This window comes from Chrysochloris asiatica, unplaced genomic scaffold, assembly GCF_000296735.1.
Source record: "Chrysochloris asiatica unplaced genomic scaffold, ChrAsi1.0 scaffold00262, whole genome shotgun sequence".
Taxonomy (NCBI): Eukaryota; Metazoa; Chordata; class Mammalia; order Afrosoricida; family Chrysochloridae; genus Chrysochloris; species Chrysochloris asiatica.
The window spans coordinates 640,459-654,361 of NW_006408780.1; the positions used below are offsets into that span (position 1 = coordinate 640,459).

Here is a 13,903-nt window from a genome sequence, read left to right on the forward strand (position 1 = left end):
GTGTGTAAGCCAGAAGGGCATGCTCACGGGTCTGCCCATTCTTAGAGATACCAGCTTCAAATTCTCCAACCCCAGCAGCAACAATCAGGACAGCACAGTCAGCCTGTGAGGTTCCTGTCATCAGGTTTTTGATAAAGCCTCTGTGTCCTGGGGCATCAATGATGGTCACATAGTACTTGCTGGTCTCAAATGTCCACAGGGAGATATCAATGGTGATGCCTCATTCACGTTCAGCTTTCAATTTATCCAAGACCCAGGCATACTTGAAGGAGTCCTTCCCCATCTCAGCAGCTTCCTTCTCAAATTTTTCGATGGTTCTTTTGTCGATTCCACCACATTTGTAGATCAGGTGACCAGTAGTGGTTGACTTGCCGGAGTCGACGTGTCCAATAATGATGATGTTGATATGGGTCTTTTCCTTTCCCATTTTGGTTTACGTTTTGCGATGGTTTTCACCAACACCTGTATTCTGGCGGCAAACCCGTTGCGAAAAGCCATTTCATTTTTGACAGTTTCCAGTTTTCCTAGATTCATACTTTGTACATTCCGTGTTCTGATTATTAACTGATGTTTGCAGCTGGTTCTCTTCATTTTCAGTGTGCCCCATCAGCAAATGAAGGTCCTGAAGGCTGTACTCCGCTCATGTCATCACGGTCAACTTTACTCCGTGGAGGCAGCTCTTCCGCACTCATATTTTGAGTGCCTTCCAACCTGAGGGGCTCATCTTCCGGTACTGTGTCTGGAATATTCTAGTGGTCTTCCTCATGTTTCAGTATTCTGGTGCTGATGGTGCTCCATTGCCATTCATAAGAGTTTCGATGACTAAATCTTTGGAAGTACTGAATCTCTCCTTCTTCCTAGTCTGTCTTTGTATGAACTCTAGAACCTGTCCACCATGGTGACCCTGCTGGTATTTACAATACCTGTAGCAAGGCATCCAGAATCACAGCTGTATGCAAGCCACCACAGTACAACAAACTGACAGACAAGTGATGGTTTGATTTTGCAGCAATTGTTTTTTCACTTAACCTGTATGTGTTAAGGAGCCCTTCAAATGTTGAGTGGGTCCTAAACCTGTTCACTTAAGATTTATAAGAAGAGGATAGATGCTCAAACCAAACTGGTTGCTGGTTTGTTGATAGTGACTTGTGTCCACCCATGTGTGCAGAGTAGAACTGTGCTGATGGGGGTCTTAAGGCTCATTCTGGAAGCAGATTGACAGCAGCCCCTTCCTTCCAGGTGCCTCAAGGTGGGTTTGAATTGGCAACCTCTCCGTTTAGTATCGGTGCTACCGAAAGACCCCTAAAATGGTCATGTTGTTGTTGTTAAGTGTCGCTGAGTCAGTTCTAACTCATAGTCACCTGTATAGGGTTTCTAAGAAGTGGCTGATGGGTTTCTAACTGCAGACTTTGCAGTTAGCAGTCCAGTGCTTATCCTATAGCACACCACACCAGGACTCCAAAGTAAAAACTTCTTTCTCCTGGAAGTGACTGGTGGATTCGAACTGATGACCTGACCTTGAGGTTATCAGCCTAACACCTAACCCACGATGCTATACACAAAATAGGGAAAGACAGATGCCATTATAAGCCAAGGAATGCCCAGGGCTAGTGACAAGGATGGAGTCCACTTGGACAAAGATACTGATTTGGACTTCTCGCCTCCAGAGCTGTGAGAAACTAACTTTCAGTTCTTGAAAACCACCCCCTTGTGGTATGTGCGTGCCAGCAGCCCTTGGTGAGTTAGACAGCCACAGTGGAAATTCACCTTCATGTTACAGGATCAAGGTTCCTCCCTGATTTCTTGCTGCTGAGCTTCATGCCAGCAGGGGGACACTGGACCAGCGAGGAATTTACCCAGAGGGCAGGGCTGCAAGGTGGAAGCCCAGTGGCTCTGGCCAAAGGCACCTGAGATTTCACTTCCTGTGCCTTCTGCTTCCTTTCTTGAGTGAAACCTCTAGACACAGGCAGGGCTCCAAGGCCCCCTCTACTGCCTTCAGACACTTCCCTCTTTTCTAACAATAGCACCTACTGTTCTGATCAGAAAATCCACCGCTATTGCGTCAACTCTGACACATAGGAACCCTGTAGGACAGCGTACACCTGCCCTCTAGCTTTCCCAGGCTATAAATCTGTATAGGAGCAGATGGCTTCATCTTTCTTCTACCCAGGAGCTGCTGTGTTGGAACTGGCAGCCTCCTGCTTAGCAGCCTAACAGGCCACTGTTATTGTTGTTGTTGTTCCTAAGTGCTGTTGAATCGGTTCCGCTAGGGCTCCTTTTTCTCTGATCACAAAAGTAATACTTAATCCTAGGAGGGATTATGGGAAATAACGGTTTATTCTATTCAGACAAATGTAATATTAATGCTTTGGGGAGAGGAGATTTCCCAATCTCACATTTACGTATGCATGAAATCTCTAGTATTCAAGTGCGGCCTTTTTCATTTTAACATTGTCCGGTGTCATTAACTATCTGAGAAAGTCTTCCTTCATATGAATGTGACCCTAATATATTGGACCAACCCACTATGGATGAATATTTACCTTGTGAGCTATTGCTTAAATTTGGGTTTGCTTAGTGATTATAAGAAAGAAACGTTTATATATATATATTTTTTTTTTACGTGTGTGATGCAATGACTTTGGGTATATTTAAAAGGTTGTACAACTATAGCCAATATCTAATCCCAGAATATTTTCAACACCCCAGAAAGAAACCCATGACCAGACACTTCTTATTCCCCTCTCACGTCCCACGCTTTGTTGTTAGATGCTGTTGAATCTATTCCGACTCAGAGTGACGGTAAGCACAAGAGAACAAAACACTGCTGGGTCCTGCGTTTTCCTCACCACCCTTGGTACGCATGAGCCCATTTTGCTGCTACTGTGCCAATCCATCTCGTTGGGAGATGGGGGGTCTTCCTCTTTTTCACTCACCCTCCATTTTACCAGGCATGATGTTCTTCTCCAGGGACTGGTCTCTCCTGATAATATGCAGTCTCACCATCTGGCTTCTAAGGAGCACTCTGGCTGTACTTCTTCCAACACAGATTGGTTTGTTCTCCTGGTAGTCCGTGGGGCCTTCAGTATTGTCCAACACTGTCATTCAAATGCATCAATTCTTCTGTGGTCTTCCTTATTCATTGTCCAACTTTCACATGCATATATTTGTTGTTGTGAAGTGCTGTCGAGTCAATTCCGACCCATTGAGATCCTGTATAGGGTTTCTGAGGAGCAGTTGGTGAGCTTGAACCGCCAACCTTGCAGTTCAAATGGCTCTGCAGTCTGGTGCATTAATCCACAGTGCCACACCAGGACTCCACATGCATATGAGGTAACTGAAAATACCATGAGGCAGGAGCACCTTAGTCCTCAAACTGACATTTTAAAGAGGTCTTGTGCAGCAGATTTTCCGATTGCAGTATGTCGTTTGATTTCTTGACTGTTGCTTCCATGAGTACTGATTGTGGATCCCTGGCAAATGAAGTCTTGGACAACTTCTGTCTTTTCTCTGTTTATTAGGATGTTATTTACTGATCCACTTGGGAGGATTTTTGTTTTCCTTACATTGAGGTGCAATCCATACTGAAGGCTGTGCTCTTTGATTTTCATCAGTAATTAAGTCCTCTTCATTTATAGCAAACAAGGTTGTATCATCTACCCATTGCAGTCTGTTAATGAGTCTTCCTCTGATCCTGATTCCCCTGGCAATGCCTCATTCCTCTGTCTCTGTGGGGTTTCCCATCTGAATGTTTCATATCAATGGAACCGGATAATAGGTGACCCTTGTGCGGAGCGTCTTCCACCCACTAGCACATTGTCAAGGTCCTTTCCTACTGTAGCAGGTATTGGGACCTCGTTTCTTTCCATGGCTGAGTAGTGTCCCATTGTGTGTAGGGACTGCATTTTGTGTATCAATTCTTTAGTTGATGCACATTTGGACACATTCCACATTGGCTGTTCTGAATAATGCTGTTATGACCGTTCATATGCAAGTTTTTCTGTGAACATGTGTTTTAAGTTCTCTTGTAGACCTATCTAGTATATACCTGTAGAGAACTGCTGAGTCATAAGGTATGGAGCCCTGATGGTTCAAACCCAACTGCCATTCTGTGGGAGAATGACAAGGCTTTTTCTGCTCCTTTAAAGATTTACAGTCTCGGAAAACCAGCACAGGGTTGCCATGAGGGAAGATGGTCTTGCGGGCAGTGGATTTGGGCTTTTTCTCCGGCATGTCCTAGCAGTAGAAACTGCAGGCCGGTACCTCCTTCCTGGTCACTTGTAGTGCATCCTGTCCACTGGCACGGCCAGCCCCATCCCCAAACCTCCCATTGTTGCTCAGTATCTGTTGAAAGATGAATGTACATCAAGGAAAGTTTGTTACATCGGGCATAGGATGGTAGTGCACACGTGTGCACCCCGCCCTGTAAAGAAGCGGCATCATCCAGCTCCAGGTGTCCACTTGAGTCCCAGCATCCTTCCCCACCCGGTTGTCCTCCACCCTGAATTCTCATGCATGTCATTTCCTCATGGTATTAACATAGCACATTGTACGGTGCTGCGTGGTTCTCACTTGTCTGCGTGGCCTTTTCAAGTGTCTCATTCGACGTGGGAAAACCATTCTTGTGGGTGAGGGTTGACGGTGGTCATCTCCTTTCCACTTCTGTCTACTCTTCATTGCATGATCAGATTATAGTTTATTTCCCAGTTGGCCCCTGATGGATTCTGACTTGTTCTCAGTTTTCTGCTGGAACCAGCAGTGCTGTAACAGAGATTCTACATGTGTGCGCAGACATGCACAGACATTTCTCTGCTGTGTGTGGTATGGGACCCTTGGGCTGTGGGTCTTGGGCTGCTTCACTTTTACGTAGCTAGACATTGTTGGCTGCCTTTGAGTGGGCTCAGAGCAAAGTGCCTGCATTGTCCTCACCTTCGCCTGCATGCTCCTGCCCGCTGTGGTAATTACTGTGCCAGCACATCTAAACACCCCTTGTCTCACAGTCTGGAGGCTTGTTGGTGTTGTTAGGTGCTGACACTCAGTTCTGAGTCATAACGACCCAAGGCATAATAGAATGAAACACTGCCTGGTCCTGGCGCCATCCTCACAATTGTTATGTCTGACCCTGTTGTTGCTTCCAGTGGGTAAGTCAGACTCGTTGGGGCGTCTGTTCTGGAGTCTAGAAGTAAGAATTCAGGAGAACTTAAGGGAAGACACTTCTTGGTCTCTTGCAGTTTCTGGTAGCTTCCAGCACTCTTTGGCATCCCAGGGCATGTAGATTCATCTGTGCCTGTCTTCAGTTGCATCTCTCTCTCTCCCTTTGTGTGTCTCTGTGGATATTTTGCTTTTTTAATAAGACACCACTCAGATGGGATTAGGTTTAGACCCACCTTACTCTGATGTGACCTCATTCACATATCAAAAGAAAATCTTTATTTCCAAACAGGGTTATGTTCAAGATATAAGGAGTTAGGACTTCAACATAATTAATTGGGGGACACAGTTTAATCCCTAACACACATCCTCTGGGGGCTCTGGAGGAGAATCATTCTTTGCCTCTGAGTTTCTGGTGGCCACGTCACTCTCATCTCTTCCTCCTTCTTCGCCTGACCTTCTCTTTGTGTCTCTTGTGACTGGATGTTTGTCACTGGATTGGGAATCTATGTAGATAATCCAGGATGCTCTCTTTGTCTCAGAATCCTTAATGTAATTGCATCTTCAAAGACACTTTTTCCAAAGACAGTCAGTTCATAGATGCTGGGGATTAGGATGTGGATATATTTTGTTGGAAGGAGCTCTGGTGGTGTAGTGGACAAGATCAGCAGTTCAAATTCAGCAGCAGAAAAATGTGCAGGAGAAAGATGAGGCTTTCTGCTTCTGGAAATATTTACAGCCTGAGCAATCCTATACAGGGTCGCTATAAGTCGGAACCAACTGGAGGACACACAACTACCACCACCACCATATCTCATTGAGGGTCACCATTCCGCCCACTACAGGTGGTAGAAGAGAGGCAAGTGGAATCTTCCATAGAAGGAAGTCCGTGGATGACATCAGTGTGCAGTGAATTACTTACTAGGCCCTAATAGCCATTAGGACCTAACAACATTAGATAGATCTGCTGTACAAGACCCTTTTAAAGTGTTGAAGAGTAGAGATGTCAGCTTGAGGACTAGGGTATGCCTGACCCAAGCCATGGTATTTTCAGTAACCTCATATGCATGTGAAAGCTGCAAGTGAATAAGCAAGATGGTAGAAGAATTGATGCCTTTGAGTTGTGGTGTTGGAGGAGACTATTAAAAGTGCCATGGACTGCCAAAAGAACCAATAGATCCGTTTTGGAAGAAGTACAGCCAGAGTGCTCCTTGGAGGCCAGGATGGCCAAACTTCGTCTCTCATACTTCGGACATATTGTCAGGAGAGACCAGTCACTGGAGAAGGATATCATGTTTGGTAAAGTGGAGGGACAGAGAAAAAGAGGGAGACCCCCAGTGAGATGGATTGGCCAAATGGCAGCATTCATGGACTCAAGCGTGGCACCAGTAGTGAGGTTGGCCCAGGATCGGACAGTGTTTCATTCTGCTGTGCTTAGGGTCACTATGGGTCGGTATCAACTCGATGGCACCTAACAACAGCAACAACAACAATAGCCGTAGTCTTTGTGACTTCTGCATAAAAAACTGGGTGCAGCTGGCAGTGTGTCATACTGCGGTGGCTTGCATGTTGCTGCGATGCTGGAATCTATACCACTGATATTTAGAATATTAGCAGAATCACCCATAGTTCATAGCTTCCATCTGAGCTTCCAGACTAAGGTAGACTAGGAAGAAGGAGAGGCGGGCTACTTCGGAATGGTTAGCCCATGAAAAACCTAGTGAACAGCAGCAAAACTGTGTCAGAAGATGAAAACGTTATGAATAGTAGCGGAACATTACCAGATACAGAGCTGAAAGATGAGTTGCTGAGGTTGGAAGGCACTGGAAATGTTGATTCCTTAAAGTAGAGTGGACCATAATGATGTGAATAGAGCAAAGCTTTAGGATCTTCATTTGCTGATGGCACAACTCACAATGAGAAAAACCAGCTAAAAGCATCCATAGATAATCAGAACACAGAGTGAATCTAGGAAAATTGGAAATTGTCGAAATGAAATAGAATGCATAACGATCTATATCCCAGGCATTAGTGGCCTGAAATGGACTAGTCTTGGCCATTCTGAATCTGGCAATCATATGGTTTACTACACTGGAAACGACAAATGGAAGAGGAATGGTGTTGCGTTCAACATTTCAAGATCTGTCTTGAAATACAGTGCTGTCTGTGATAAGATAATATCCAAACACCTGCAAGGAAGACCAGTTAATACCACTATTATTCAAATTTACCCACCAACCACTAAAGCCAGTGATGGAGAAATTGAAGAATTCTACCAATTTATTCAGTCTGAAATTGATCAAAGATGCAAAGGATGGTGATTAGAATGTGAAGGTTGGAAACGAAGACGGATCAGAAATGATGCTGGAGAATACATGGTAGAATTTTGCAGGAGCAATGACTAATACATTGCAAATATCTTTTGTAAATAACATGAAAGGTGCCTATACAGATGAAATACACAGGACTCAAATTGAGTACATCTTTGGGGAGAGACATGGAAAAACTCCGTATCATCAGCTTAAACAAGGCCAGGGGCAGACTGGATTTTTTTTTTTTTTTTTTGCTCATATGCAAATTCAGGTTGAAGGTGAAGAAAATTAAAGCAAGTCCACAATTGCCAAAATATGACTTTGAATATATCTTACTCAAAGTTAGAGATCATCTCAAGAACAGATTTGTTATATTAAATACTAATGGCAGAACAGACGACTAGAAGAGTTGCGGGATGACATCGAAAACATCATACAGGAAAAAAGCAAAAGGTCATTAAGAAAGCGGAAAAGACCAAAGTGGTTCTAAGAAGCGACTCTGAAACTTGCTCTCCCGCATAGAGGAGCTAGAGCAAATGGAGGAAATGAGGACGTAAACGAGCTAAACAGAGAATTTCAAAGGGCATTTTGAGAAGACAGAGTCAAGATTTACAATGAAAGACATGGAGGTAGAAAACCAAAAGAGATGAACATGCTCAGCATTTCTCAAGGTTAAAGAACTGAAGAAAAGATTCAAGCCTTGACTTGAAATATTCAAGGATGCTGCTCTTTGGAAACCTTATACAGCATCACTCACTGTGAGTTGGAATTGACTTGACAGCCCCTAACAACAACAAAAGTGGTCAAAACATTCAGTGATGCAGAAAGCATCACAAGCAGATAGAAGGAATACACAGAGTCACTATACCCCCCCAAAAAAAAAAAAAAAATCAATGTTCAACCATTTGAAGAGGTGGCATATGATCAAGAGCCAATGATAGTGAAGGAAGAAGTGCAAGATGGACTGAAGGCATTGGCAAGAAACAAGGTTTCAAGAGTTATTGGAATACAAATTGAAATCTTTCACCAAACTGATGCAGCACTGGAGGCACTCATCTGTGCTAAGAAATTTGGGAGACCTGGCCAACTGACTGGAAGAGATCCCTATTTGTGCCCATTCCAAAAGGAGAGACCCAATGGAATGTGGAAATCATTGAACAGTAGAATCAATACCACATGCTAGTAAAATTTTGCTGAAGATAATTAAAGAATGGTTATAACAGGACTTTGGCAAGGAACTACCTGAAATTCAAACCAGATTCAAAAATGAATATGGGACTAGGGATTGCTGACATCAGATGAATCGTAGCTGAAAGTGGAGAATACTAGAAAAATGTTCACTTGTGCTTCATTGACTATGCAAAGACTTTTGACTGTGTGGATCATTTCATGGATATTCCAGGACACCTCGTTGTGCTTATAAGGAACCCCTGTACATAGACCCAGAGACAGTTGTTAGAACAGAACAAGGGAAAACTGAATGACTTAAAATCAGGAAAGTTTACACCAGGGTTGTATTCTTTCATCATATTTATCTGTATGTTGAGCAAATAATCCAAGAAACTGGATTACGTGAAGAATAACATTGGAGAAGACTCATTAACAACCTGCAATTTGCTGATAATACAACCTTGCCTTCCTGAAAGCAAAGATGACTTAAAATACTTACTGATGAAGATTTAAGACCACATCTTTCAGTATGGATTACAACTCAATGTACAGAAAATAAAGATCTTTATAACTGAACCAGTAAATAACATGATAATAAAGGGACTTCTGGTGTGGCACTATAGAATTAGCACTGAACTACAAACCACAAGGTTGGCAGTTCAAACCCACCAGCTGCTCCTTGGAAACCCTGTAGAGTCACTTTGCGTTCGAACTGACTTGGTAGCACTTAATAACAACAACAAATGGAGAAAAGATTACAGTTGTCAAAGACTTCATTTTACTTGAATCAAAAAAATGCAACAATGTATTACATTATGTAAGTCTGTTGCAAAAGAGCTCTATAAAGTGTTCAAGAACAAAGATAATCGGTTTGAGGACTAAGGTGCGCCTGACCTAAGCCATGGTATTTCCAATACTCTCCTGTGTGTGTGAAAGTTGCACAGTGAATAAGGAAGACTGTTGAAGAGTTGATGCATTTGAGTAATGGTGTTGGAGGAGAATATTGAAAGTACCATAAACTGCCAGAAGAGCAAACCGATCTATCAGAAGTCTAGCCAGAATGCTTCTTAGAAGCCAGGTTGGAGAGACTCTCATACTTCAGACATGTTATCAGGAAGGACATATGATCAAATGATGATCAAACCCAGCAGAGAGGTAGTACCACAGAAGGTTGGTGTCAGAATTTATAAAAAAAAAAAAAAATTAATAATAGTAATAAAAATGTTAGAGTGCATGTAAGTCTGACCTCTCCTCATGACAATTAGCCTTAGGATACTGATGTTGATAAAGATTTTTCTCCGTTCTTGTAAAGTTAGACAAGGAGGTATGGCACCATACGCATGCGCCGCTTTACAATATCAAAACAGGGAGGGCGTGTCAGAGGAAGCAGCCAACAGAGGCACGTGAGCACACTAGTGGTCCACACCAGCCATCACCATGGCAAGAGGTGGACAGGGCATGGGCAGTGGTACTAGGTCAGAGCCGAGTCACACCACCTGACTTCCCAAGTGGAATGCATCTATTACATGGAGAACATGTGCGTGTCGAAATATACACAACAGACAATTGCCAACTCAACAGTTTTTACATGTCCACTTTGGTGACTGATTACATTCTTCATGTTGTGCTACTGTACTGTTTTCCTTTTCCAAATGATTTCCCTACCACGAACATAAATTCCATGCCCCCTGATTACCAACTCCCCCTTTCCTTCCTGCCTCCCACCCCTGGTGACCATCTTGGTACCTGTAAGTTTGATGAGTTTGTATCAGTGGGATAATACTCATCCTTTGGGGATTGACTAATTTCACTCCGCATGACATTTTCAAGGGTCATCTATGTTGTGACGTGCAGCAGGACATCGGTTCTCTCTAAGGCTGAATAGGAGTCTGGGTGTGGCACTGTGGGTTAAAGCACAGGACCACAAGATTGGTTTGAACAACAAGGTCAGCAGTTCAAACTCAACAGTTCAAACTCTTTGGAAACCCTATACAGGGTCTCTATGAGTCGGAACCGACTCAGGCGCTGAACAACAATAACAGTTGGACCATCTTTTGTTTGTCCATTTATTGGGTGATGAACAGTTGGGTTGTTTCCACCTTGTGGCTGTTGTATAAAGTGCTGCAGTGAACACTGATGTACAGATTTCTGTTTGCATTCTAGCCTTCATGTCTGGGTATTAGCTAGGTTTGGGTTTGAGGGATCATATGGTAGATAGCTCCAGTTCACTGTCTTGAGGTGTTACCAAACTGTCTTCCACAGAGACTGCACCATTTTACACACCCACCAGCAATGGACGAAGGTTCCTGTTTCTCCAGCACCTCACCAACAGCCTAGTAGTCTCCATGTTTTCCATCCCTGTCATTGTGATGGGGATGAGGTAGATATCTCATGGATAAAGTCTTAAGTGAACTTACCTTGTGGTTATTGTTAACTGCCATTTAGTCTGTTCCAACTCGTGGGTATCCTACAACGCACCACAAAACGCAACTCTTCCTGGTCCTACTTCATCTTCACCCTTGTCCTGTTTGAGCCCATCGTTGCAACCACTGTGTCCGTCCATCTCGTTGAGGGTCTTTCGGGTTTTTTTGCTCACCCTCTGCTTTACTAAGCATGATGTCTTTCTCTAGCGACTGGTCTCTCTTCATAACATGTCCGAAGTATGAGGTAGCGTTTTGCCATCCCTACTTCTAAGAGTATTCTGGCTGTACTTCTTCCACGGCTGATTTCTTGGTTCTTCGGCAGTCCATGGTATATTCAGTATTCTTCTTCAACACCAGAATTCAAACGGATCAATTCTTTAGTCCAGCTTCCACACGCCTATGAAGCAGTTGAAAATACCATGGTTTGGGTTAGGTGTACCTTAGTCCTCAAAGTGATATCTTTACTCTTTGACACTTTAAAGCGGTCTTTTATAGCAGATTTGCCCAGTGCAATCTGTCATTTGATTTCTCGACTGCTGCCTCCATGAGTGAAGATTGTGGATCCAGTTAACGTATAAGAAAGTTGGGTATGGGTACCTCAGTACCCAGGGACTGAGCACATGGAGTTCTGTGTGGCATTTGGGCTGAGGTACCCAGGCCAGGTTCCTCTGAGGTGTCTCAGCAGGGTTCACTAGGCTGCTCTGGGTCCCCACACCACTAGGCTGCTCTGGGTCCCCACACCACACTTGTCCTTCTCTCGGCAGTGACTCCACCGCAGCCTCCTGCTCCTCAGACAAGGCCAGGCCTGAGGTCTCCCCCATCGCCTCCCACGCTGCCCCTGTGGCCACGAGAGAAAAAATCCGGTCCCGTTTCCACAGCAGCCACGACCTTGTCCATCGTCTTTTCGTCTGCATATCAGGTGGGACCCTGGGGCTGGAGGCGGTGGGCCAGCTCTGGGCACCAAGGGCCATTGCCTGTGCTTTGGGGGAAGGTTGAGACCTGGGCAGGCCATGTGTGGTGCCAGCAGTGGATGAGGAGGGCCCCCCACCCCCGCATGCCTGACCCCGCCTGGGGCCTCCACACCTTCATTCCTGTGCCCCCATGCAGAGGCAAGGCCCCTGGGTGGTACAAACAGTGCATGTACTCGGCTGGTAGCTGAGGTGCCTGGCAAGAAAAGGAGCACTTCCGGAAAGCCGGCCGTTGCCAACCTTCGGAGCAATTCTACTCTGACTCTATGGTTCTGGTTGGATGTAGAGTCAAGGGCTTAACTTCTCCTCCAGGCCCCCCCAGCTGTAGGGCAGAGGACTGTCCCCCTGCCTTTGCTGTGTGGCATGTGTGCTGTGAGTGTGGTGTGTGGTATGTACGATGTGTGTGTATTTTGTGTATGGTATGTATGATGTGGCATTTATACACATGTATGTGTGGTGTATGTGGCATGTGTATGCTGTGTGTGTCTGGTGTGTGGTGTGCATGTTTAGTTGTGTGTGATGTGTGGTTTCTGTATGTGTGTTTGTGTGATATGTATGTTGTGGTAAGTGGTATGTATGTATGCTGTATATGTGTATATATGATCATGTGTGAAATGTGTAGTGTGTATAGATTGTGTGGTATGTGTAGTGTGTATAGGTCTGTGTGGTATGTGTGGTGTATGTGTTATATGTTTGTGGTGTATGTGGTGTAATTTGTTGTTGTTGTTAAGTGCTGTTGAGTTGGTTCCAACTCATAGCGACTCTGTATAGGGTTTCCAAGGAGTGACTGGTGGGTTTGAACTGCTGACCTTGTGATTCAAACTGAACTTGCAGTTCCACGCAATAACCCCCAGTGCCATCCCAGGACTCCGTGTGGTGTGGTAAGTGGTGTAAATGTGTGTATGTGTGGTGTGTATGCTGTGTGTGGTATATGTGTGTTTGATGTGTGGTGTGTATGGTGTGATAAGAGGTGTCTGTGTGCCATGTATGTATGATGGGTGTGTGTGTAGATGTGTGTGGGTGTGTATTCTGTATGTGCGTGGTGTGTGTGTTTGGTGTGTGGTGTGATGAGTTGTGTGTATGTGTGTTTTTGTGCTTTGTACATGTATGTGATTGCTGTGTTAGGGTGTTTGGTGTATGTGGTGTGTGGGTGTACATGCTGTATGCGTGAGGTATGTGTGAGGTACGTGTGATGTGATAAGTGGTATCTGTGTCTGTGTGTGTGTTGTATATGTGTGGTTGGGGTGTGTGGTGTGTGTGGTTAGTATGTGTGATGGATATGTTATGTGTGTGGTTAGCATGTGTGATAGATATGTGTGGTTAGTATGGGCGTTCTGTGTGGTTAGTGTGTATGACATGTGTTATGTATGGTTAGTATGTGTGACATATGTTATGCATAGTTAGTATATGTGTTGTGTGTGGTTGGTATTATGTGTGTCATGTGGTTAGTATATATGATGTGTGTGTTGTGTGGTTAGTGTGTGTGATGTGTGTGCTGTGTGGTTAGTGTGTGTGTGTGTGGCTACTATGTGTGATGTCTATATTGTGTATGGTTAGTATGTGTGATGTCTATGTTGTGTGTGTGTGTGTTTAGTGCATGTAATGTATCTGGTATGTGTGTTCTGTGTGTGGTTAGTGTGGGTGTTCTGTGTGGTTAGTGTGTATGACATGTGTTATGTGTGGTTAGTATGTGTGACGTATTTATGCATGGTTAGTATATGTGTTGTGTGTGGTTGGTATTATGTGTGTCATGTGGTTAGTATATATGATGTGTGTGTTGTGTGGTTAGCGTGTGTGATGTGTGTGCTGTGTGGTTAGTGTGTGTGTGTGGCTACTATGTGTGATGTCTATATTGTGTATGGTTAGTATGTGTGATGTC

At 44.3% G+C, this 13,903-nt stretch overlaps 1 protein-coding gene across 1 annotated transcript in view; it reads left to right on the plus strand.

The window, feature by feature from the left end:
* ZFYVE28 (zinc finger, FYVE domain containing 28) overlaps positions 1 to 13,903 on the plus strand; it is a 177,550-nt gene that overhangs the window by 151,530 nt on the left and 12,117 nt on the right. Inside the window, exon 9 of the mRNA XM_006874122.1 lies at positions 11,821 to 11,975. Within this exon, the coding sequence (XP_006874184.1) occupies positions 11,821 to 11,975 (155 nt within the window). The remainder of the gene's footprint in view (positions 1 to 11,820; positions 11,976 to 13,903) is intronic.